Raw genomic sequence first — 24,916 nt, 5'->3', positions numbered from 1 at the left:
CCTCCTCTGCTTGAGGAATGCTCCCCCATCTTCTGTCTGAGGCCACCCTTGTTGTCAGATACCACACATTCCTATGGAGGCTTCCCACATCCTTTGGCTGATACTGATTTATCCTTAGTGCAAATTCCATCTCACTCTATGTGTGCTTTATTATGGAGTCTAGTTGAAGAAGCAGTTTCTAAATACTTTGACTGAACAATTATGTTTTGTACATAATTTTATTACATGTATTTGCTTACTTGGTGTGTGTTCACTTGTACACCTGTCTCAGAGCTTGTGGGCATCAGAGGACAATTTGGGGTGGTGGGGGTGTGGTGTTCAGTTCAGGTCACACGGATTGAATTCAGTTGTCAGCCTTTGAAACAGGCTTCCACATCCAACAAGCCATCTGATGGCTGTTTTTACACTTAAAACAAACAAACAGACAAACAAAAAGCTACTTTTACATTTACAAAGGGAGAATATGAATGAATACATACCTCAGTGAGTGTGTGGTTGTCTTCAGGGATGCAGCTCAAGTTGTCCGTCAAGCCTGGTGGGCAGCGCTGCTCCTCGCTGGGCATCTCCAGCTCCGCTGTAGTTTAATTGTCCCTGTCTTACATTCTGTTTGACTTAGGAATTTACTTCCTGTGCCGTTGTCTTTTTTCCTCTCTGCTCTTTCTCCTTTGTAGCTGCCATTATATTTTTATGATTATTCTGGCACACTGTCCCATACCCCACAAATGCTTGATGAGTGAGAGAGTTAGTGACTAGTCATTAAGCCCTGTTCCTAGTAAACCGTTCTGAAAGGTTTACTTAGGAATTCTTTTTTTTTTTTTTTTAACTTAGGAATTCTAAGACAAAGCCAAGATGCTTTTCCAGAACCCTTGGTGTGTGGCTCAGTACTGCTCAGGTCAGACAATTAGCTGCCTAGATCCGCTTGTTTTATTGTTTTCCTTTTTGGTTTAGTTTTGATTTTGTGCTGCTCTGAGGTTCAGGCTGGCCTTGACCTTATAACAATTCTCCTGCCTCTGCTTCTTGAGCTCTGGGATTATAGGTGTGAGCTATGATGCATGGCTTCTAGTCAGCTTTCTGACCAGGCTCCAGAATATGCTGAGTAAGGGAGAGATTGAGGTGTAGCTGTGGGATGATGAGTCGAAGGCCACAGGGGAAAGGATGTACTCTTAGAAACCTTCTGTTAAGGAGCCAAACCCTTACTCCAGACTAAAGAAAGCTGTGAAAGATGTATGTATCTTATGTGCCCGAATGTTTTGCCTACATGTATGTATATGTGCCTAGTGTCCGTGGAGGTCAGAAGAGGACATTGGATCCCCTAGAACTGGGGTTACAGATGGTTTTGAGCCTCCATGTAAATACTGAAAACTGAACCCACGTCCTCAGCAAGAGCAACAAGTGTTCTTAACTGCAGAGCCATCTTTCCATCCGAAACTAAGAAAAAAAAAATGTAACGCTGTGAACCATCTGGTTGGTAGGAGCCAAACACCTTCATGGTGGTAACTAAAAAAATACTAAAATGAAGCTGGGCATGGTGGCGCACGCCTTTAATCCCAGCACTCGGGAGGCAGAGGCAGGCGGATCGCTGTGAATTCGAGGCCAGCCTGGTCTACAAAGTGAGTCCAGGACAGCCAAAGCTAATACAGAGAAACCTTGTCTCAAACAAAACAAAACAAAACAAAACAAAAACCCCACTAAAATGAGAAAGGGAGGAAAAGAAGCAACTGATACAGGCTCTGAAAATGGGATTCAATTTGCAAAGCAGACTAGCCTAGCTTGGTTTCCTTTCAAAGGTGATAGGAGCTACGCCATGCTTGGGCAGCATGTGTAAATCTGGAGCAAGGCCTTGCATCTCAGAGTGCAAGAAGTTGCTGTGCAGCTGGAGTTCACTATGACTGCACCCTGAGTGGATGTGCTCCCAACCAGCTGTGAGAACTTGGTAGCTAATGAAAACATCTAAGGAGCTTCAGAACTGCAGTGTTGACCAGACAACACGAGGCAGGGCCATGAGTCCAAAATGACCATTTTTCTTTTAAGATCAGATTGTGTAGAGATTCTCAAGAAATGTGGAGACCAGAACAAATTCCCTGAAGACCACACGGCTGAGAGTATCTGTGAGTTTCTGTCCCCTGCAGATGACCTGGAGAACTGTATACCTCTGGATACATACCTCAGTGAGTACTGCGTGGGTGTGGCTTTACAGTTCAGGGGCTTCTCTCTCTCGTGGCCTCTGCCCTTGTCTCTTCCCTGGGTGAGATCCTGTTGTTTGATGATGCCGTCTGCATTAGTTACTTTCCCGTTGCTGTGACTAAAGCATCCAACAAAAGCATTTTAAGGCAGGAAGGGCTTATTTGGCTCACAGTTCAAAGATACGTAGGCAACCACAGCGGCAGGAGTGTGAGGCAGGGGCATCTGACGTTGGGAAGCAGAGAGGCAATGCTCAGCTCACTTCCTCTTTTGTCTGGGTCCCCAACTACTAGACCGGTGCCATCCAATAGGGCAGGTCTAATCTCTCACCCCGAAGTGACTAGATCTGTCTAGTTGGCATGTCATCTTAAAATTTATAAGTAAAAGTTGTATTTTATCTTTTGGGGGAAGTATGAATGAATGACTTGCCAATCAGGAATTGTAAGGATCAAAGTGGAAGACAAATTCTCAGAAATCATTGCTGTTTCTCGTAATGTGACCAGAAAATGGAATTTCCCCTAGGAAGCAGGACCTAAGCCAGTCCTGGCTCGGACTTACCCCATACAGAAGAATAGAAAGAGCTATCCCCTGGGCTCATAACAGGAAGTGGAGCTACCACCGCACTACTTTGACTTCCCCTTGCCAGGCACTTCTGCCAAGAGCTGTGACAGGAGCTTGGTACCTCCTTGAGGGAGGGATTCCTCCGTAGCAGTGAGGCCATGCACTGTGTCGGGACTGCCACCAGGGGGCATCAGCGTCACAAACTGGCTGTCCAGCAGAGATGCATGCTTACTTTTCCTTTTAAGATTAAGCCCAACTGCCCGTAGCAACAGAATGTTTGTGGTGGCACCAACATCAGGAATTCAGGCCTTTAGCCTTTCTCCACTCTGCTCAGTTACTTCATGCACTTTACTGTCACGCTATACCTGTAGGTGTTTTATCCAACTTACTCTAATTGGTAAAAGGGAAGGGGGGGAGGAGAGACTTCTCCTGAATCTCAAGGGACACATAACTATTTGGAAAGCTCAGGTGGTGATGACCACCCTAATACAATTAAGAATCTGCTAACAACAGAGAAGAGAGGGCAGTGTGTGTGTAGTTGGCTGTGTCTGTTAGGCCCTCTTAGGACAAAGAGATTATGTACCCTAACTTCTGTGTCCAGTATTGAAAAATGAGCAGGTTAGGTTGAGCCTCTGTGATCTTGGGAAGATCAGTGGGCTGGATGAGGTACATGCTCACAGCCTCTGTGTGCCAGTCAGCGTCTGAGCGGGCTGAGAGTCACGTAAGCACACAGCGTGTTCATGATCCTGGCTGCTAGAGCAGTTAGGTATGTGGAAGAGAACTAAAGGCTGCTCTGGTGTGAATGCAGCTCTCTAAGCTTCACATGCGCTTGAAGCACTGTCCGTGCTTGACAAGACTTTGGGAGGGGGTAGACTTGTGTTGTGGGGCTCATGTGCAAAACCATTCCTCTGACACATACACGACCACCTCACCCCACATACGGCTCATCCCTAACTGCTTACTGCTCAAGTTACCTGAGCTTATCTTATTCTCTTGCCGTCACTGACTGCATGTCAGCTTGTTGGTTTTGCCCATTACTGTTTCTAGTTCCCAGTGGATGGTTGGGTATGTTGTGATGAGCTGACAAATGAGAAGGGAACAAGTGTCAGTCAGGGCTTGCTAGAACCCTACCCTGCTTTATGCCTATGAGCTCTCCATCCGTTTATCCAGCCGTAATGAAACCAGGTGGCTTGAAGACCTGGCATTTTAGATTGGTTGCACTGATCAGTTTTGGGTTTTCCAGGGCCAAGTGCTTTAGGTAACATCATAGAAGAAGTGACTCACCCCTGTAACCCAAATCCTTGCCCAGCCAATGAGCTCTGTGAAGTGAACCGGAAGGGCTGTCCGTCTGGAGACCCCTGTCTTCCATATTCTTGTGTTCAAGGTAAGAGGTGAGGGCCGAGTGAGATGCACATGGGACATGCCGCTGGCGTTTCCCTAGAGGAGCTGTCATTACAGGGACCTTTCTTGTACTGTACTTTCCTGTAATGTGTAAGGATTTCCCACAACAAAATGCGTCTATGCAAACAAAGACACATAGAGTTTCAGTTGTCGTTCAAGTGCTATCAATACAGACCCGACTGCCATAACTCATTATGACTACAGAACAAAGGAGATGCTCCAGCTCACCTTTTGCATCTTCCATGCTGCAATGTTTGAAAACAGACTGTCCATTGTCCATGGGCTTTTTCTTCCCTGTCATGCTTACTATGATGCTTGCCATCTCTGTAAGCACACTACTGTAGTGTGCTCATCACTAAAAATTGTCCTGGAAAAATTAGTCTAAAAGTAATCAGTTTAAACACTTTATTTACAACATTTTGTCATTTTTCAAATGTGGTTAACCCAAAGAAATAAAAAGCTATGTTTTTATTGTTTGCTTGTTTATTTTTTGATGATGTCTTACTACATAGTAGCCCAAGCCATCCTCCTGTCTCAGCTTTCAAGTTCTTGGATTACAGGTATATACTATTATTCTTAGCCAAAGCTGTGTATCTTCATAATATTTTTTTTTTGTACTAAACTGTAACTGACTTTGGGGTACATGTTTGTAATCATTCATAAAACTTAGAATTTTCATTTGAGAAAATATTTATTTTTGGCCAGTGAGCAAAGCAAAATTAATTCCTTAATTTGGTAAAAGTTCTATAACATAATCTTTGTGTGTGTGTGTGTGTGTGTGTGTGTGTGTGTTCGAGTGTTTTTCCAGTGTCTATGCATGTGTACCATGTAAGCACAGTAACTACAGAGGCCAGAAGAGGGTGACTGGTCCATGGAGTTATGAAGGTTGTGAGCCACCATGTGGGTGCTGGGAATTGAACCTGGGTTCTCTGGAAGTGCAGCCCGTGGTCTTAACTGCTGAGCCGTCTCTCCAGCTCCGTAACACAATCTATAATCTTTAACAGCTACACAGTACTCAAAGATTTCTATAAAGTATGTCTAATGTGAAGCATTGTAACAGAACAGTCATTAGCATCAGTTCATTGTTCTGGTTTTGTGTTTGTTTTTGTGCAGGCTGCAAATTGGGAGAGGCTTCTGACTTCATCGTCCGCCAGGGGACACTGATCCAGGTGCCGTCTTCTGCTGGGGAAGTTGGTTGTTACAAGATCTGTTCCTGTGGACAAAGTGGCCTCTTGGAAAACTGTATGGAAATGCACTGTATCGACCTCCAGAAGTCTTGTATTGTTGGAGGAAAAAGAAAAAGTGAGTCTTGAACATAATCATGTTTGGTCTTACTACATCATGACACCACTTGTCCTCACTTGCTGAAGAGTAACATCTATACATCATATATCCCAGAACAGTACTTTTCCCCCCAAGTCAGGGTCTCTCTGTGTAGTCTTGGCTGTCCTGGACTCACTTTGTAGACCAGGCTGGCCTCGAACTCACAAGAGCCTGTCTCTGCCTCCCAGAGTGCTGAGATTACAGGCGTGTGGCACCGCGCCCCATTCCACTACTTTTCAATCTACACAGAACACTAAGAGTGTGTGTGCATTGAGCAAGCAGAGGAGGGGGATGTTTGAAACAGGATCTTGTGATGTAGCCCAGGCTAGCCTGGAGCTCACTACATAGCCCAGGATTTTGTGATTTAGCCCAGGTTAGTCTGGAGCTCACTACATAGCTCAGGTTGGCTTTGAATGTGCAGTAATTCTCCTGCCTCTGTCTTCTGAGTGATAGGATTACACACTAGTGTCACCATAGCCAGCAAGTGCTAGACTGGTAAAGAGCCCTCTGGGAGGCCTCCCAAGAGAGCATGCTTGTTAATCTCAGTGAACTCTGGTTTGTGCCAAACACAATGCCACATCTTGCCCCACATTGTCTCCTTTAATCATCAGAGCTCCTCCTTGTGTACGTATTGCGGTCATTGTACCCCCACTTCACAGCTGGTGCTCATAGAGTCGCTGCTGGGCGCTGGGGCTCAGGCCTGTCATCCCAGCACTTGGGAGGCTGAGGGCATTGCTCTGACTGTCAGGCCACCTTGGATGACATAGTGAGCTGCAGGCCAGCCTGAAATATATAGGGAAACTTAGATTTGTGGGGGGTGGGGGTGGGAGGCGGGTAGGGGGGCAGTTACCTGAGGACAGCAAAGTTAGTTTCTAAGAATATACTACTGCCTTTTACACATGAGATCTCTGTGAGGTGAAGCCATCCTGGTCTACATAGCAAGCTCCAGGACTGCCAGGGCTACACAATGAGAACTTGTCTCAAAATATCTTAGATTTAAGCCCCGAGTTTATGTATTCAAAAGTCATCTTTCAAGAATTGATTTTGTAAGGCCCGGCATGGTGGCACACTCTTTTAGTCCCAGCATTCACTGTGAGTTCGAGGCCAGCCTGGTCTACAAAATGAGTCCAGGACAGCTAGGGTGACACAGAGAAACCCTGTTTCAAAAAACAAACAAAAAAAAATTGATGTTGTAAAACTTTTTGAGGGGCTTGGGGGATGGTTCCTTTGGTAAAGCACTGAGTGTGACTCCTCACAACCTAGGTAAAGTGCTGGGCGTGGCAATGTGCACCTGTGACCCAGTGCCACTGAGGCAGAGACTCTAGGTCCCCGGGCTTACTTGCCCACACAGCCTCACATCTAGAACCTTCCCGAGAAGGTGAGAACCAGCTCTGAACAGTTGTCCTCGGACCTGCAGGTTCACACTGTGACACACAAGTGCACCCACATATGTGCTTGCACACAGTAGTGATAGTATGATTTTAAATTTTCAAACTTAGCTGAGTGTGGTGGTGCAAGCCTTTCGTCCCAGCACTCAGGGAGGCAGAGGCAGGCAGATCTCTGTGAGCCCAGGACAGCAAGACTACACAGAAACCCTGTCTCGAAAAACCACAAATAAATAAATTTTCAAACTTTTAAAATTTCAAAATTTTAAACTTTCAAACAATTGAATTTTAATGTATGGATGTGGGGGGGTGGTGAACAGGTGCACACCCCAGCCATACCACAACACATCTGTGGATGTCAGAAAAACTTGAGGGAATTGATTCTCTCCTTCTACCATGTAGGTCCTGGGGATTGGATTCACGTGGGCAGGCTCCGCCTCAGACTCACAGCGATCTGCCTGCCTCTGCCTCCCAAGTGAGCGCCACCACGCCCGGCTATCTAGTCTGTTTCTTACTACATAACATGATTGATGTTTTTTTCTTTCAGGTCATGGAACATCCTTTAGCATTGACTGCAATGTCTGTTCTTGTTTTGCTGGCAACTTGGTGTGTTCCAGCCGTCTCTGCCTCAGTGAGCACAGTTCAGAGGACGACCGACACACCTTCACAGGTAGCCCGGGGCATCCAGAGCCTGTCCTCCAGCGGCCGTCATTCTCAGCGCTCATTCTCTTCTGCCCTTAACTGCACATTACATAGTACATCAGTATCAAGTCCCAGAGCAAGATAGTCCTCTCTGGTCTCTGCTCCTTCCTATTTGCCCTCCCGAAGTGGTCTAAGGCGTCTGAGTGCTCTCTGCATCTGCTTCTCACCAGGTTCTTCCTCAGCCCTCCTTACCTGGCATAGGCCCCCCCCAAACAGGATCGGGCACTAGTTTCTTTACTGTATCATAGGATATCTTGTTATGCTGACACCAGCACCTGCCGCTGCAGAGCCTGGTGAGGTGATGTGAAGCTACAGTTGCTAGCGATGACAGCACTGTCTGATGGTGTCCGATGGGGTCTGATGGTGTCCGATGGGGTCTGATGGTGTCCGATGGGGTCTGATGGTGTCTGATGGTGTCCAATGGGGTCTGATGGTGTCCAATGGTGTCTGATGGTGTCCGATGATGTCTGATGGGGTCTGATGGTGTCCGATGGTGTCTGATGGGGTCCGATGGTGTCTGATGGTGTCTGATGGGGTCTGATGGTGTCCAATGGTGTCCAATGGGGTCTGATGGGGTCTGATGGGGTCCGATGGGGTCCGATGGTGTCCGATGGGGTCTGATGGTGTCCGATGGTGTCTCATGGTGTCCGATGGGGTCTGATGGTGTCCGATGGTGTCTGACGGTGTCCGATGGTGTCTGATGGTATCCGATGGGGTCTGATGGTGTCTGGTGGTGTCCGATAGTGTCCGATGGGGTCTGATGGTGTCTGATGGTGTCCGATGGGGTCTGATGGGGTCTGATGGTGTCCGATGGGGTCTGATGGGGTCTGATGGTGTCCGATGGTGTCTGATGGGGTCTGATGGGGTCCGATGGTGTCCAATGGTGTCTGATGGTATCTGCTTCTCCCCAGAACTGGAATGCTTTTGCCTTCAGTAAAATGGTATTAGGTAGCTCTGCTTGTCCCCATTCTCACCAGTGCAGTGACAGCTCGATTCCTTCCCTGAGGTTGATAGTACACCACAGGGGAGAGGGGCAGAAAGGGGGCTCACTAACCTTGTGCCAGCCTGTTAGAAATAAGGAGAGAAAGAACTTGAGAATGGACAGCAACAACAGAATGAAGCGTGCAGTGTGTCCTCCGCTTGCTGCCGTGAGCCTGGGCCCTGCCGCCTTACCCTGTGGCTGCTGTCAGCAACACCATGGCTGCTTACCTTTGTCTGCTGTTCACTCTGTTTACAGAGGCCACAGAAGGGTGTGGGGTGGAGGGTGGGCTAATGACTTAGATGGGAGTCGTTTACTATTTATTTATAAATCACATCTAACAAATGCTTCTGTATGGACCCATGTTCCCAAGGTGTGTGGCCCCGGCCATACTGGAGTAAATTAGGACAATAATAGACACCTGGCCCAAAACTGCCATATTTGTGGGTACTCAGTCCCAGTACAAACATGACCTGGAGAGAGATAGAATCCTAACAGTTGTCTAATTTTGTATTATCTTTTAACATTCAGGAAATCTCCCAAGCCAGACTTCAGTCATCTGATTTCCAAGTCTGATGTGCCAGGTCAGGAGTAATGAGCTTTAGTGCTCCTACCTATAGCCCTATTTCTACCTGGGCCGATATCCGGAGACACCTATTAGATAAAGGGCAAAGGAATGCCATGTTTCAGAAAGATAGCTTTTCAGACTTTACTCTCTTTAAAATCTCTCAGGCCAGGTATGATGGCACACACCTTAGATCCCAGCACTTGGGAGGCAGAGGCAGGCAGATTTCTGAGTTCAAGGCCAAACTGGTCTACATAGCAAATTCCAGGTCAACCAGGGCTACCTAGTGAGATCTTGTCTCAAAAAAAATAAAAATGTGTGTGTGTGTGTGTGTGTGTGTGTGTGTCAGGGAATGTGAACAAGATTTGTGTCTGTTTTCCCTGAGTTAATGTACAATTCCATTTTAATGTGATTTGTTAGTGGCTTGCCTTCATCAGCACACAGGGAAGGGAGTGGGTGTGTTCATTTGAGGCCTTTTCCTTTCTTCAGGTCTGCCCTGTAACTGCGCAGATCAGTTTGTCCCAGTGTGTGCACAGAATGGACGCACTTACCCCAGTGCCTGCATCGCTCGCTGTGTGGGTCTCCAAGACCATCAGTTTGAGTTTGGACCTTGTATCTCCAAGGATCCCTGTAATCCTAACCTCTGCCCCAAAAGCCAAAGGTAAGCCAAAAGCTGCTTCTCCTTTTTTCAGCCAAGACCAGCACTTGTAAAGTATCTGCTGTGCATGTCTCATGTGACGAAGACAAAAGCGGACTGAGAACAACGTGCTGGGCTTAGTGGCTCACGTATGTGATCCCAGCACGTGAAGCGCTGGAGAATTGTGAGTTCAAAGTCATGCCATGCTGCATGACAGAGATGTCTCAGGGGGAAAAGTGATCTCTGTCCTGAGTGATATGGAGTGTGGAGAGAGAGCTGCGTTGAGCTGGCTGGCTGCATGATTAGGAGTGCAGATGTAGGGCTGGAGAGATGGCTCAGACGTTAAGAGTATTGGCTGCTCTTCCGAAGGTCCTGAGTTCAATTCCCAGCACCCACATGGTAGCTTATGACCACCTGTAATGAGATCTGGTGCCTTCTTATGATGGGCAGGCACACGTGTGGGCAGACTACTGTATAAATAATAAATAAATCTTTAAAAAGGGGGAGGGGAGTACAGATGTAGAGCAGGTAATGCTGCTGGGTAGGGGAAGGCCTCAAATGCAGGGCAGTCAGCTGGATCTGTGAAAAGCAGGATGGCTAGGGAGGAAAGCTGGTGTAGCTGAAAGCAGATGGCAGCAGGAGCAGAGGTGTCTGCTGGGAGCTCCAGGGGTTCTATAAGACTGAAGCAGAGAGTCAGGAAAGGGCAGGTAGCAAAAGAGACACGAGAAATGGATGCATTGTTATTAGCCATAGAGCACTCACTGCAGGAATTAGATGTGAGAGATCTCAGCAAGCACTTCACCCGCCAAGCTTTAGTTAGAACACACTCTTCCATGCGTGCCCAGGGCTCGCCGCGTGTCTGCCGTTTCCTACTGTCCTCTGCATACGCTCCATTAGCCTCGGCCCTCTCCTCAGAGGCTTGTGCCATCTCCAGGGTTTTGCTGCCCACCACAACTCCTCCCTGCTTCTGGCTAACTTGCTGCCTGCGTCCTTTTCAGATGTGTGCCAAAAGCACAAGTTTGCCTGACAACTTTTGATAAATTTGGATGTAGCCAGTATGAGTGTGTGCCCAGACAGCTCGCCTGTGACCAGGTGCGAGAGCCTGTGTGTGATACGGACCACATGGAGCACAACAGTCTCTGCAGTCTGTACCAACGCGGAAAAAGCCTCTCCTACAGGGGCCCCTGCCAGGTATGTTGTTTGCCTACCAAACCCAAGGGCATCAAGCTCGGTTATGGTCTTCTCCACACAAGCAGAACACAGCCCTCTGCTGAGGAAGGAGCGGTGTGGCCAGCTCTGAGAAGATGACTGTAGAAGGTAGCAGACACTGCCTTCCAGTGTGCTCACTGTGGTTCATCTTTCCACACCTCTGTGGGCTGCCATAGGAAACAGATCAGGCCAGGTGGTGGCACACATCTGTAATTCCAGCACTCGGGAGGCAGAGGCGAGCAGGCCTGGTCTACAGAGTGAGTTTCAGGACAGCCAGGGCTACACAGAGAGACCTTGTTTCAAGAAGGAAAGTAGAAAGGGAGGGAGAGAGGGAGGAAGGAAAGGAAGGAGGAAAGAAAACAAATCAGGAAGAAGAGCCCCCTCTCACTTCCTGCTTCCCACTGTGCGAAAGTGACATGAAAACCTCTAAGACTTGTTTTGCGCAGGCAGACACTTGATGTCATTCAGACTTGTGAATTCAGCTTCCACATTAAATAACCTTAGGGGGTAGCCTCCTTGGAGCTTCCCACCTCCCTGACTCTGTGCTGACCCCTCTCTGGGGAGGTTCCCATCTTTGGGCCTGTCATCACCTGCCTGCGAACCACTAACTCCTGACATGCTCTTCGTCCGAGGAGGGCAAAGTCCCTTCAGCTTGTCTTGACTACTCTTTCTCTTGGAGCTAGTGTCACACTTACAGGGACACCATCTGCTCCCCGCCCCATCCTTGTTCCCTCTTCTCCGCTAGAGCATGTGTTCTATTAAATTAATCAATAGTATCAGTATACCCAGCTAACAATCAATTAAGACACAGACACTTGTTATATTTTAAAATAGCCTTAGTTAACCTGGGGCAGGACAGATATTAATCCTCTAAACTACTTCCCATAGTGGGGCAGGTATGTGATCCCTGTCCCAATCCCACACCATCTGCTTCTAATAACTTCTATCAAGCTACCTCCCATCCATAACCCCAAATACTTACTCATGTTCTTCATCTGGGCCGAATTCTCCATCCACACCGGCCATGTGCTTCTCCTCCATCTAACCCATGGCGGTCTTCTCCTTCTTCTCTGTCCTCTGGTCTGTCTTCTTCCTGTTCTTACTCTCAGCATTCCTCTCTCTCTCCCCAGGAACCTTAGGCACACCTCTATCTCCTCTGCCCTGCCCAAGTGGGTCACAGAGACAGCAAGCAGTAATTAGCATCAAAATACATTAGACCATCCCCCAACAAGGTGTCAGGGTTGTCCCTAACTGCCCAGTGGGTCTACACTATGTCTCCTCCACTCATCTCTGCCCATCCCTCCCCGATTCCCACACTCAGCATGAAGTGGTCACGTCCTTCCTTTTCATTAAGTCGATATTTTTTTTTTTAATTTTTTTTTTAAGTCGATATTTTTTCTCAGACCTTCGTGACTACTAAGAGAAGCCTGGACAAAGGATGGACGAGAGGATATTTGTATCTTGTATCAGTTTTGGTGGAATGAGCCGTAGTTCCAAAGGCTACCGGTTACCTTGAGACAACCTATTACTTAGTCCACCCCAGGGCTTTAGAGGGTCCCCAAACTTATACCTGTGTCTTTTAACTTCCTAAAAATAGGGAGACCAGCCTGTGCTCACAATTAGAAAGATAGACCATAGAAGTTTCAGGGCTAAAAGTTATTTGTTTTTCCTCAGCCCTTCTGCAGGGCCACAGAGTCTGTTTGTGGGCACAATGGTGAGACTTACAGCAGTGTGTGTGCCGCCTACTCCGATCGTGTGGCTGTCGACTACTATGGGCCCTGCCAGGCTGTCGGGGTCCTCTCTGAGTACAGCGCTGTGGCTGAGTGTGCTGCTGTCAAGTGTCCTTCACTCTCAACTATGGGCTGCAAACCCGTCATTCCACCAGGTAAACTGCAGGTACTGAGGTGGGCAGGGGGTGAGACCGAAAGATTTGCTGTTCCACCCCAGAAAATGGGCCACTGAGAAGAGAGCTGTAAACTCTGAAAAGCTGTGATTGCAGCACTCTGGCCGAGACAGGGAAAGTGCCCCTGACACAGGCACCTGGGGTACAGTATAAGAGCCTCTCCAAAATAAAAAGGTAAAGATCCACATGCTGACGACCCTGAGCTAACGCCAAAGCTCTGGATTATCTTAGAGAACATTTACTCTGCTGACATCAAAACAGCATGGCACTGGCTAGCAAGCTGGCTCAGGTTAGACCACTTGTTGCTCTGCAGAGAACCTGAGTTCAATTGCTAGCACCAATAATGTGGCTCACAGACATCTGTAGCTGCAGTTCTAGAGGATCCTATACCCTCTCCTGACCTCCTCTGGCACGTACATGCACACACACGCATACACACACACATCTGTTTCCAGTTTTAGAGGATCCTATGCCCCCTCCTGACCTCCTCTGGCACGCGCACACACATACATACATACATACATACATACATACATACATACATACATACACACACACATATACACATACATACATACACACAGGCATACACACATGTAAGATAAAACGAATGCATCTAATTTAAAGAAAAACAACATCATGGCAGCTTTTTTCAAGCACTTTTTTTTACAAGAAAACATCAATATATAAGCAGGTAAAGTAGTATTTAAATTAAAAAATCAGGGTTACTAGATTAAATACATAGCATTTACTTATTTTTAAGTAACAACATTAGTATTTGAATGGATAGTCGACATATTTTGATGAACACAAACATTTGTAGTTGAGCGAGTTGCCTTAACTCGGTGATTGTGTATCAGAAGGCTCTGTTCACACAGATGCAGGACCGTTTACCTTACACCCATGTCCATCAGTAAGACAGGCAGCCAAAGGGCCTTCAGGCCACGTCTGCTCAGTACAGGTTACTCTGCACCTTCCTCACCCTGACTCTGACTCTCCATCTAGGAGCTCAGCAAGGATTCCCTGAGCCTCCGCTAGGTTCAGGACAATCTCCTAGGCACCCAGCACTGAATAAAATGAAGCCCCTCCCTCCTGGGGACGTGAGGTTCTTTGCACATCCAAACTGTCAGGTCAAAACTGCCTGAGGAGGCTGAGTGAGAGGTGCTGAGGGCCTGCTAGGAAGGCTGCTGGGAGGCAGTGTGGGACTTGGTTAGATGGGCAAGATGGTTGACCAGCTTCCCCCTTGCTGTGGTTTTTAAACAGGCTGAGGTAGTTTGAAAAGTTACACGTGAAGCAAACACTCAGAGTGCCTGAGGCTCCCTTGTGCAGATAGGAAAACAGATCCAGCACAAGCTGTTGGTCAGGACAAGAGCGGGCCTGGTGTGCTGTCACTCTCCAGCCGCCTCGGCTGGGCACTGCCAGAGGAGGTGTTGGGAGGACACAGATATTAGGGTCCTTGGTTGGTCATTGAGCACAGCTGAAGATAAAGTCACCAGGAGGGACGGGTGAAGGCCACAGTGATGCTGGCCACTTCACCAATGATTTTGGATTCTCCTCGTTTTAATTCTGAACACAAAAATGGTTTCTGTTACAGGGGCTTGTTGCCCATTATGTGCTGGAATGTTACGGGTTTTATTTGACAAAGAAAAACTGGACACTATCGCTAAGGTAAGTTGCTTCAGATGGCAGGTGCTGTTGAAGACACATTGATAAACTTGTCAGGAGCATGGAGAGAGGATTATTGTCCCTGTGTGCAGATAAAGATCCTGGTCCCCACTCCACTCAAGGCCATAGCACTCATAATCAATAGAACAGGGTTGGCTAGCTCCTGACCGCTGCCCCTCCCTGCCATGCCCTCAGGGAAGGCCCTGCCAGGTCAGAGAGCATGCTCAAGGCCAGGTGGCCAAAACAGAAACCTAAATGGTCTCTGCCCCCACACCTCACCCCAGCACCCATCCCCCCAAGAAGTTACCTTCCCTGTCTGCTCCCTTCTGGGAGGTCAGGACTCCAGTGATACAACAGCCAAACACTTGCTGCTGCCCAGAGTGTCCTTCCTTCCTTTATTGACGCACCTCTTTCCTGTGCCCTCCAGTTCAGGGCACCCACTTTATGGGAAGCACTTTTGGGCCTGGAGCGAACTCAATTGGATGCTGCCCTCACTCAGCCTGGGGTCTCTCTCAGCTAGACTGCCAGGCAGGCAAGCCCAAGGGCGCTGAGATTGCAAGTATACACCCCACCACACACAGTATTTTTACCTTTTTATGTGAGTTCTGGGATTCAAGCTCAGGTTCTTGGCAAGCTCCTGGCCCATGCAAGACCTTATCTTAAAACAAGATAAGATGGCTCAGTGCTTAAGTGCTCTTTCTTTCACAAGACTCAGATTTGGTTCCCAGCACCCACATCAGGCAGCTTACAGCCACCCGCAACTCGAGCCACCATGGCACCTGCACACACATACATGTACACATATTTAAAAATAAAATTCAAAACGATTTTAAAGGAGGTTTTAAAAGCTTCTGAAGAATGAAATGCAGATTGACCTCTGGCTCGTGCATGTCTCTGTCTCTCATAAATAAATAAATTAATTAATATATAGATTATAGATAGATAGACAGACAGATAGATGGAATATGCAAGATATACATAAATATATATGTGTGTGTGTGTGTATGTATGTATGTATGTATCTTGGGAGGTAGAGCCAGGAGGATGAGAAGGTCAAGGCCATTACCTGGGATTCTATTTCAAACAAAAAGAACCAAAATAAATAAACAGCATTTCTGAGCTGGGCATGTTGGCTGAGCAAGAGGATCACGAATTTAAAGCTAGCCTGGTCTGGGCTGGAGAGATGGCTCAGAGGTTAAGAGCACTGTCTACTCTTCCAGAGGTCCTGAGTTCAATTCCCAGCAACCACGTGCTGGCTCACAGCCATCTCTACCCTCTAATGGCTTCTTCTGACCTGCAGGTGTACATGCAGATAGAGCACTTACATTCATAAAATAAATAAAATCTTAAAAAAAAAAAAAAAAAAAACAGTCATAGGGGATGGGGAGTAAGGGGAAAATGGAAGGGAGGAAGGAATGGGAGGATACAAGAGATGGGATAACCATTGAGATGCAATATGAATAAATCAATAAAATTAGAATTAAAAAAAAAAGCTAGCCTGGTCTATATAACAAGACCTGCTCAAAGCAAAGTGCACTGGACCCTCGGAGGCAGGATCGTGTCCAGCAGAGGAAACCCTGGTGCTGAGAGCGCTGGTCAGAGGGCAGGAGGGGGTCCTCTCCAGGCCCTGTAAATGTCTTCCAGGTGACAGACAAGAAACCAATAACAGTCCTGGAGATCCTACAGAAGATCCGCATGCACGTGTCGGTGCCACAGTGCGACGTGTTCGGATACTTGAGCATCGAATCGGAAATTGTGATCCTCATTATTCCCGTCGATCATTACCCAAAAGCTTTGCAGGTGAGGCCCCCACACTGCAGCCGTCTGGTCACTTTAGACAGGTGAGACCCCCACACTGCAGCCGTCTGGTCACTTTAGACAGGTGAGACCCCCACACTGCAGCTGTCTGGTCACTTTAGACAGGTGAGGCCCCCACACTGCAGCCATCTGGTCACTTTAGACAGGTGAGGCCCCTGCACTGCAGCCATCTGGTCACTTTAGACAGGTGAGACCCCCACACTGCAGCCGTCTGGTCACTTTAGACAGGTGAGGCCCCCACACTGCCGCCATCTGGTCACTTTAGACAGGTGAGGCCCCCACACTGCAGCCGTCTGGTCACTTTAGACAGGTGAGGCACCCCCCCACACAGTGACTTACAGTGACTTATAGTGACTTACAGTGGGAGAAGGGGGGACACCACGCAGGGTTGGGAAGGACTGAGGAGTGAGGAAATGGGACACTTTGGGAGCAGCAAAGGGTGGGAGGGAAAGAGACAGGCAGCCTCTGAATGACCGAGTCTGTTCCAGGGCTGAGGCCAGGAACACTGTCTGCTCCACTGTGGTGCCAACAAGGCTGGGGAGTAGGGCACTATCATGGGCAGGCAGTGACCAAGCCAAAGCCTCCAGTCTCTCTGGAGGAGGGTCCATCAGAGGCCATCTCAGGCCCCTCACCAATGTGCAGCCTCACTCACGTAGGCCCAGAAAGTAATGAGGACTCAAAGAAGGGGTAGAGAAAGCAGCTCAGGCTGCCTCGTTCCAAACCTGCTTCTGTCTTCACATTCAAAGCAGGTAAAAAGCATCGCTGTGGCTGCCTGACCGCGCCCGTGAGGGCCAGTGACACAGGTGGTGTGTGGTGTGGTCGGGACACTGCAGCTTCTGTGGCTGTCTGACCGCAGCCGTGAGGGCCAGTGACACAGGCGGTGTGTGGTGTGGTCCGGACACTGTGGCTTCTGGTCTCCACCAGCGCTCTTATATGTGTGTAATAACTTAAGGCATAGTTACCTGTGACTCTGGCTAGGACAGTCAGGATGAGGAAAGCAAGCGTCCTCTGGCTAGTCTCCTTTTGACATGTGCCTGGAGTTAGCCTGACTGGACTGTTGAAGGCTCTGAGGTTTCATAGTAAAAGGATCTTTTCCTTACAGATTGAGGCCTGCAATAAGGAGGCAGAGAAGATCGAGTCCCTCATCAATTCCGACAGCCCCACGCTGGCGTCCCACGTGCCTCTGTCTGCCCTCATCATCTCCCAAGTGCAGGTCTCCAGCAGTCTCCCGTCCTCTGCCCCTGCGAGCAGGCCTCCCTTCCCCTCCCTGTTCCTCTTCCTCAGCCTGGGTTTCACCGTGCACTTGTTCTGGACTCGTCCCTGACTGCCAACAACGCTGCAAAGCACTCCTCAACCCAGCCATCCCGCTTGTGAAAGACATTCAGGACTGCTGGCTGATGGCCAGGCAAAAGCACACGTCACCTCTTAGCACCACACAGTATTTTTTTTTTAATCCACCAATATTAGGGGTTTTGCCTTGATTTTTAAAATTATAAATTAGGCTCTCCCATTGTAATGGAAGACGATGCGTCTTGCTGGTGGATTGCTGGGCCACAGTTTACATTTTGCTCAGTAGATGGGTCCCCTTCCCCAAAGCAAATTTACCATCACTGATTGGTGAGATGGTCACTTTATAGAAGGAGACCCCCTTTGCTGTTGGGTTCCTGTCCTAGTATCGTCAGAGTTCCTATCAGTGTTGAGGCTGCTGCTGCTCTTGTTCTGAGTCTAGAAGCTGAGGGCTCAGTGAGAAGCCACTGCTGTGAAGGCGTGCAAGGGGAGAAGACTTCCTTAAACCTATCACTAGCTCGTTGAGCTGACGCCATGGAGATGTAAGGCTCTAGTGTGCTGAGCAAAAGCAAGTCAGCCAAGTAGCCCTCATGGCCTGTCCTGCGAGTGGCTGCTCAGTAGTGCCAGTCTGTGCCTGTGAGTGGGGGCAGTCTACCTGCATCCAAGCATCCTGTGTCACGTAGGTTTATATTAGCCAGACACACTCGTCAGTGCTCACCAAGTTCAGAGAGTTTGAATATCAGACTTTAAACCAATTGCTGCTACTATAATTGCCAAAAAGTAAGATAATTAGTAGTTCATGTAAGTAGTACATGATTTTTTAATTTTATTATAAAGAAGGTGAATAGCCATATTTGTAAAATGACAATCATGTGTGTTATCCCCATACTTCTCCTTCATGAAGACACATTTGCTTTTTTGTGATGTGCACAGTGTGGATAAGTATCTGTCTGACTTTCTTTTTATATAGAATTATAAAGAATATGGTTTATATATTTAAAATGTCAGGCTAAATATTAAAATGTTTGCATGTTGTCTAAGAAATTAGAAACTTTGAATGTCTCACAGTTTGAAATAAGCTATAATGTAATACTTGTTTGTATGCACCTGAACTTAGATTTTACATGAAGTATTTTCAGTGTTACATGTACCCTCTGCAATATAGCAATATGCTTATTATACCAAAATGTTGTTGAAACGTGGCACTTAAGGCTCTCAGAGGATCTCAGTGCTGGTGTTGATGTAGCCTCTGTTGCAATTGCCTATTTCTGTCTAAATGTCTTCAACATCCTAGACTATGTTGTATGTATATTCTATATATAGTATACGGCAATATACTATATATGTCCTATATATAGTATACAGCAAAACACTAGAAAGCTTTTCTATTTTAATAAAAGTAATTTTATATGATCATGTGTACTTCCAGGCAATGTGAACATTCAGAATGAAACCATTCCTCACCCTTAAGTGAGTTGTGTTTTTACTGTACCATGACAGGTCCTAGAGTGGCATCATCCCAAGCCAAGGCCTCTGGCAAAGAGAAGCATGGTCGGAGGGCAGGCATGGCAGACTCCAGCGTCAGGCCTTGCGAGACAGGGACAGGCAGGCAGGTGTATTCCCTTGACCTCATGTTTGTATTTGGGGGGAGGTTGCAAGGATGGTGGGGGATACGGAGGGATGGGGAGATGAGGTGCATGATGTGAAATTTGCAAAGAATCAATAAAAAAAGTTTTTTAAAAAGAGGCCATGAATTTGAAAGAAAGCAAAGAGAGGTATGAGGAAGGGTTTGGAGGGAGGAAAGGGAAGGGAGAAATTATGTAATTATATTAAATCTCAAAAACAAAATGAAAAAAGTAAAAGGTTTTAAATGAATAACAATTCATCATATATAAAAATTGGGAAATGAAATAATAATGAATTTCATCATTCAAAGAATATGCATCAAATGATGTAAAAAAAAAACCTGAGAAATATACTAATTAAATGTATAAAGCAATATCTTTTAAAAGGAAGACTTGACCTTATCATATTAAGTTGGAGAGAGTCAAAATTTTTAACACTGTCTCCTGTCAGGGCAGGTGTTCACAGCCATAATTCTCTGAGGTTGCAGAGCTTGTTAAAAGCAGAGCTTAAACCCAAGTCTAACTCAACACTTACTCTCCCATTTATCATGTCATTTGTTTCTCTGTTAAGTACAGCTTTGAATACATCCCACATTCCCTAACAATAATCAAGAGCAAAGTGGCAGCGAGTATGTCCAGCACGGCCAAGGCCTTGGGCTCCACAGGATCACAAAACAGGTAAATGACAGTGATGCTGAGAATGTAGCATTGGACCAGGGAAGTTCCCTGCGACTGTTCTAATAGCATCACCTTCAACCCATTGCCCATTACACTGAATTTTTCCCCTCCTCAGACCTCAGCAAATGAAGAACCAAAGCTTAAAGCTATGCCTAGAATAAGTTTTTCTCACAAGCCCTCGTCGGAGATATAATTCACAAAGATTCAAGAGCTTAGACACTGGAGAGAAGATGGAGGTTGTGTGCTGCAGTAGACTCTGGGGACGGAATTTAAGATATAAGCAAAAACTCTTCTGAAAAGGGGCGGTCACCGTGCTTAGTGGCCGAGGGCTAGTGTAAGGTGTGTGTGTGTGTGTGTGTGTGCATTTTGTATATAGTGTGTGTAGGGTGTTTTTGTGTATATGTTAGTGATGTGCATTTTTATATAAGTGGTATGTGTGCATGACATGAGATATATGTATGTGGGCATAGGGTGTCTGGGTTTTGTGTAAGTGTATGGCTGTGTAGTGTGGGATGTATGTGGTCTGTGTGTGGTGTGTGTGTTTTGTATATATGTGATGCATATAGAGTATATGTATGATGTGTGTGTGATGTGGGGGGTGTGGGGTGTGTGTGTGTGTGTGTGTGTGTGTGTGTGTGTGTGTTGCCAGGTGTAGCAGTACAAGTCTATAATGTCAGCATATGGGAAGTAGAGGAAGGAGTTTCCACGTAGAGTTCAAGGACAGCCTAGGTTACCTGAGGTCCTGCCTCTCAAAACCAAAAACTAAAAGGAAGAAAGAAAAAGACAATAAAAAAGAAAAGAAGCAGGGGTATGTGTTAGCTGGATTTAGATTTTTTAGCGAGAGAAAAAGTCAGTGAAATGCAATCTAGGACTGACAGTGAGAGCAGAGAGGTGTGCCCTGTTCTCTTTCTGGAACTGGTTTGAAGTCAGGACCCAGGCTCAGTCAACTCAGGCTCCTACACAAGAATTTGGGTCTGGAGGAGCTGAGTCAAAGGTATATCGAGGAGCCAGAAATATTCTCAGCTGCTTGAATATTTTCCTCAAAGAAATTGAAGTAGATGTGACCAAGTTTCTTTGACCAGATACATTTAAATTTCATCAGCAATGCAAATATAAGCAGCAGAATTGATGCATACATAAGAGCTCAGCCACCAGGCACGGTGGCGCACACCTTTAATCCCAGCACTTGGGAGGCAGAGGCAGGTGGGTCATTGTGAGTTCAAGGCCAGCCTGGTCTACAAAGTGAGTCCAGGACAGCCAAGGCTACACAGAGAAACTCTGTCTTGAAAACCCAGGGGAAAAGGAGCTCAGTCTGCTTGTCAACGGGTAGATTTTGTTTCTGCCGTTGCTTTTGAGACAGATTCACCCTGTGTCCATCAGGCTGGGCTTGAACTTAAATTCTCCCTCAGCCTCAGGTGCGAGGTTGCAGGTATGCTAAGAGAGTTCTGCAACTGTAGTTTGCTGGGGGTTAAATTCTCTGCCGGGCACGGTGGCGCACACCTTTAATCCCAGCGCTTGGGAGGCAGAGGCAAACAGATCGCTGTGAGTTCGAGGCCAGCCTGGTCTATGAAGCAAGTCCAGGACAGCCAAGGCTACACAGAGAGACCTGTCTTGAAAACCCAATAAAAGAAAGAAAAGAAAAAGAAATCCTCCGAGGCTGGGTGGTAGTAGTGGCGCACACCTTTAATCCCAGTGGCAGTGGCAGGTAGATCTCTATGAGTTCCAGACAGCCAGGGTATACAGAGAAACCGTGTCTTGGGGGCGGGGTGGGGGCAGGGAGAATAAAGGATGGAAGGATGTAGGAAGGAGAGAGAGAGAGAGAGAGTCTCTGAGTATCACTATATTCATTCAACAGAAGAGGAAAAGGCCATAATGAGGTCCCAGAACCAGGGTCAGAGTCACAGTGGGCAGTAGATCCAAAGCTTTGTAAAGATATTTATTTTTTGGTTTTTTTTTTTCCCCTAATCACCTCTCTAGCTCCCAAGTAAGTGAGCCAGAAACATATAAGATTTATTCATAAGCTTTAAGCACAATAACTGGGCAGATGTCCATTTATACTGATCCTCCATGCTAGTCTTCCTATTTCCCAGCCTTGTTCCCCAAGTGACTTGCCAGATCAGTCCTGCCCAGGCTGTTTCTGTTCCATCAGGCCACGCCCTTTCTCTACATCATCATCTTTCTTCTCTTCCTTCCTCTCTTCCTACCTCATGGTCCCTACCTGAGACCCCAAGACTGAGAACTGAAGTTCTGCCTACTTTTCTCTCACCCAGCTATAGACTGTCCAGCTTTTTTATTAACCAATATTGATCAATGTGTGTAAAAATGCCCTCCTCCAGACTGCAACCAGATATTAGGGGCTCAGAATTCAGTATCTGAATACACAGAATGCCAGACCAACCCCTAACAAAGCTCCAATTTGGTCACCTTGGTCGCCCTGAAACTGTCTTCAACCCATATTCAACCAATACTCACAGTCCAGTCATTTTTCATTTGTAAATATCTGTTTTAGTTTTTGTTTGTTTGTTTTGGGTTTTGTTTTTTGTTTTTTCCAAGACAGGGTTTCTTTGTGTAGCCTTGGCTGTCCTGGACTTCTTTTGTAGACCAGGCTGGCCTCGAACTCACAGCAATCTGCCTGCCTCTGCCTCCCGAGTGCTGGGATTAAAGGCGGGTACCACCATGCCCAGCCCATTAATTTTTTTTTTTATAACTAGAATTGACAGCCATGACATGGGGCCTGAGTAGAGGAAGAAGGTCACTGGGGGCATGACCTTCAGGACTTCCCTAACCCCTTGTTCCTACTCCTCTGCATTTCCTGTCTTCTGTTCTGCATGACCTCCCCATCCACAGTAGAATGAAGGCTTTGAAACTGTGACCAAAATAAATCGTTCCTCTCTGTAAACTGTCTTCTCAGGAATTTTGGTCACCAAGATACATGACCTTTTTTTTTTTTTTTTTTTTCAATGTGTCAAAAAGCTTTATTCCCTATATAGCTCACGCTTTCTTGCCAGCTGCCTTTGGAGCAGCAGGTGCTTTCTGGGCTGGGGCCTTTTGACCCTTCTGACCTTTGGCGGGAGGAGCTGCCTTTTGGCCTGCAGCCTTCTGGCCAGGGGCCTTCTGGGCCGCAGCCTTCTTGCCTGGTCCTGTTGCCTTCTTGGCTGGAGCTTTAGCTTTAGCAGCAGCCGCTGCCGCAGCAGCCGCCACAATGGCAGCCTTAGCAACAGGTGCTTTCTTGGGAGAAGCTTTCAGGATAGCAGCTCTTTGAAGTTTCTTGACTTCAGTCTTAATTATTCTGTTTCTCATTTTCTTTGCCTTCATAACTTTGAAACGATCAAAATCTGTCATCTTGGCTTTCCTTTCTCGGGCATCAATCTTCTTGGCCCATCTTGTGGCTGCCCATTTCGTATTGATATCTGCCTTCTCCCAAGCTTTTCGAACATACTTTTGACGGGCACTGTGGGGGAACTTGAGGATGAAGTCAGTGAGCTGCATGCATTTGAAAGGCATGGCTTGTCTCCTCACCCGAGTGCAGGGTCCATCCACCAGAGCCCTGTTCTGATCAATAACATCTACTATCGCGACCAGCTTTCCAGCATGAGGCCCAAAGGAGACGTAGGCCACCCGGCCAACCTCCACGAAACGCCTGAACACCATGTCTGCGGCGTTCAGCGAGAAGGAGCACATGACCATCTCTTAAAGAGGAGGAAGCTGAGTCAACTAATTTGTTCCCAGTTCATGCATTGGTTTCTTTGGTTTTTTGTTGTTATTAATTTGGTGTCCCCCTCCCCCCACAGGGTTCCACTAGGTAGCCCAGGGTGACCTGAAATTCACTTATATAGACCAGGCTGGCCTGGAACTCACAGAGATTCTCTTGCCTCTGCCTCCCGGTGCTGGGATCAAAAGCATGTGCCACCACCGCCCAGCTGTGGTACAAATAATTTTCCAGTAAAACAAGTACCAACCCTTTTGCCTGTGTGTGAACGTTTTCATATTTTATAACCAACCATATACCTTAACCTTGGCTGTGGTTTGAATGTGGAATGTCCTTCACAGGCATTTGAATACTTGATCTCCCCCTGGTGGCGCTATTTGGGGAGGTTGTAGAATCTTGCTGGAGGAAGTGGGTCCCTGTATTGTGGTCCCATTTCCTGCCCCCCTCTCTGCCTCCTCACCCTGGTTGTTTGCTGTGCGATCATCAGCCTCCCAGTCCTGTTGCCATGCCTTCCTAGCCATAATGGACTGAGGAGTTTGTATCCCTCAAACTTGGGAGAATAAACCCTTCTGCCCTAGGTTGCTTCTTATCAAGTACTGTGTCACAGTAATAAAGAAGGTTGGAAAATATATCAAAGCCAAGCACTATTGAAATGTCAATTTTACAAACCATAAAAGTAATAGTGTTTTGGTTTTTCTTTTCTTTTTTGGTTTTTGGGTTTTTTTGGGGGGGGGTGATATTGCTGTGTACCGTAATAGTCTTCTGAATTAATTGGAAGAGAAAAAAAGTTAAAAGATAAAAATTAGATGACTGGGCTAGGGGCAGTGCAGCTCAGAGGTAGCTTGCCTGGCATGTGCAAGGCCCTATGTTCATCACCAGTACTACAGTAAACAAACCAGAAGACTAGGGTGAGGGTGCTAATATCAAACAGCACACATTTCACATTAAGAAGTATGAACAGAGAGCGTGTGATCTCTGGGGTGGGGTTAATTTTTTTTTTAAGATTTATTTATTATTATGTATACAGTGCTCTGCCTACATATACACCCGCAGAGGGCACCAGATCTCACTGTAGATGGTTGTGAGCCACCATGTGGATGCTGGGATGCTGGGAACTCAGGACCTCTGGAAGAGCACTCAATGCTCTTAACCGCTGAGCCATCTCTCCAGCCCAGGGTGGGGTTAATTTGTCAAGATGATAAAAGTCATAAACGCTTACATTCAAATAGAAAGGTTCGAAGTCCATGAAGCAAATTGACAGAGTCTCTGTCGCCCACTCTCAGTTTGC

At 46.9% G+C, this 24,916-nt stretch overlaps 2 protein-coding genes across 4 annotated transcripts in view; one reads left to right on the top strand and one right to left on the bottom strand.

Moving 5' to 3' along the window:
* Window positions 1-19,089, top strand: part of Reck (reversion inducing cysteine rich protein with kazal motifs) — a 69,094-nt gene extending 50,005 nt beyond the window's left edge. The window contains exons 12-21 of one of the 3 annotated variants that reach the window (XM_051157069.1): window positions 2,032-2,168; window positions 3,986-4,126; window positions 5,257-5,445; window positions 7,399-7,521; window positions 9,587-9,758; window positions 10,733-10,925; window positions 12,618-12,828; window positions 14,441-14,514; window positions 16,156-16,311; window positions 17,432-19,089. In XM_051157069.1, coding sequence (XP_051013026.1) covers window positions 2,032-2,168; window positions 3,986-4,126; window positions 5,257-5,445; window positions 7,399-7,521; window positions 9,587-9,758; window positions 10,733-10,925; window positions 12,618-12,828; window positions 14,441-14,514; window positions 16,156-16,311; window positions 17,432-17,653 — 1,618 coding nt within the window. In that variant the 3' untranslated portion in view covers window positions 17,654-19,089. Of the gene's footprint in view, window positions 1-2,031; window positions 2,169-3,985; window positions 4,127-5,256; window positions 5,446-7,398; window positions 7,522-9,586; window positions 9,759-10,732; window positions 10,926-12,617; window positions 12,829-14,440; window positions 14,599-16,155; window positions 16,312-17,431 lie in introns of those variants that run through there. The other 2 variants (XM_051157055.1, XM_051157061.1) reach the window with 2 other exon arrangements.
* A 3,768-nt stretch (window positions 19,090-22,857) lies between these two features.
* On the bottom strand, window positions 22,858-23,593 carry LOC127199154 (60S ribosomal protein L14). Its single transcript, XM_051157042.1, has one exon. The coding sequence runs from the start codon at window positions 23,568-23,570 to the stop codon at window positions 22,911-22,913; it is 660 nt and encodes a 219-aa protein (XP_051012999.1). The 5' UTR covers window positions 23,571-23,593; the 3' UTR covers window positions 22,858-22,910.
* Between the last annotated feature and the right edge of the window lie 1,323 nt (window positions 23,594-24,916).

The sequence above is a fragment of the Acomys russatus genome, chromosome 2 (assembly GCF_903995435.1).
Source record: "Acomys russatus chromosome 2, mAcoRus1.1, whole genome shotgun sequence".
NCBI lineage: Eukaryota > Metazoa > Chordata > Mammalia > Rodentia > Muridae > Acomys > Acomys russatus.
The sequence above is the reverse complement of the archived record's forward strand: the minus strand, read 5'-3'. Positions and strand labels throughout refer to the sequence as shown.

Excerpts from the sequence above, each read along its gene's own strand:
- LOC127199154 (XM_051157042.1), bottom strand. The coding sequence starts at position 23,570 with ATGGTGTTCAGGCGTTTCGTGGAGGTTGGCCGGGTGGCCTACGTCTCC.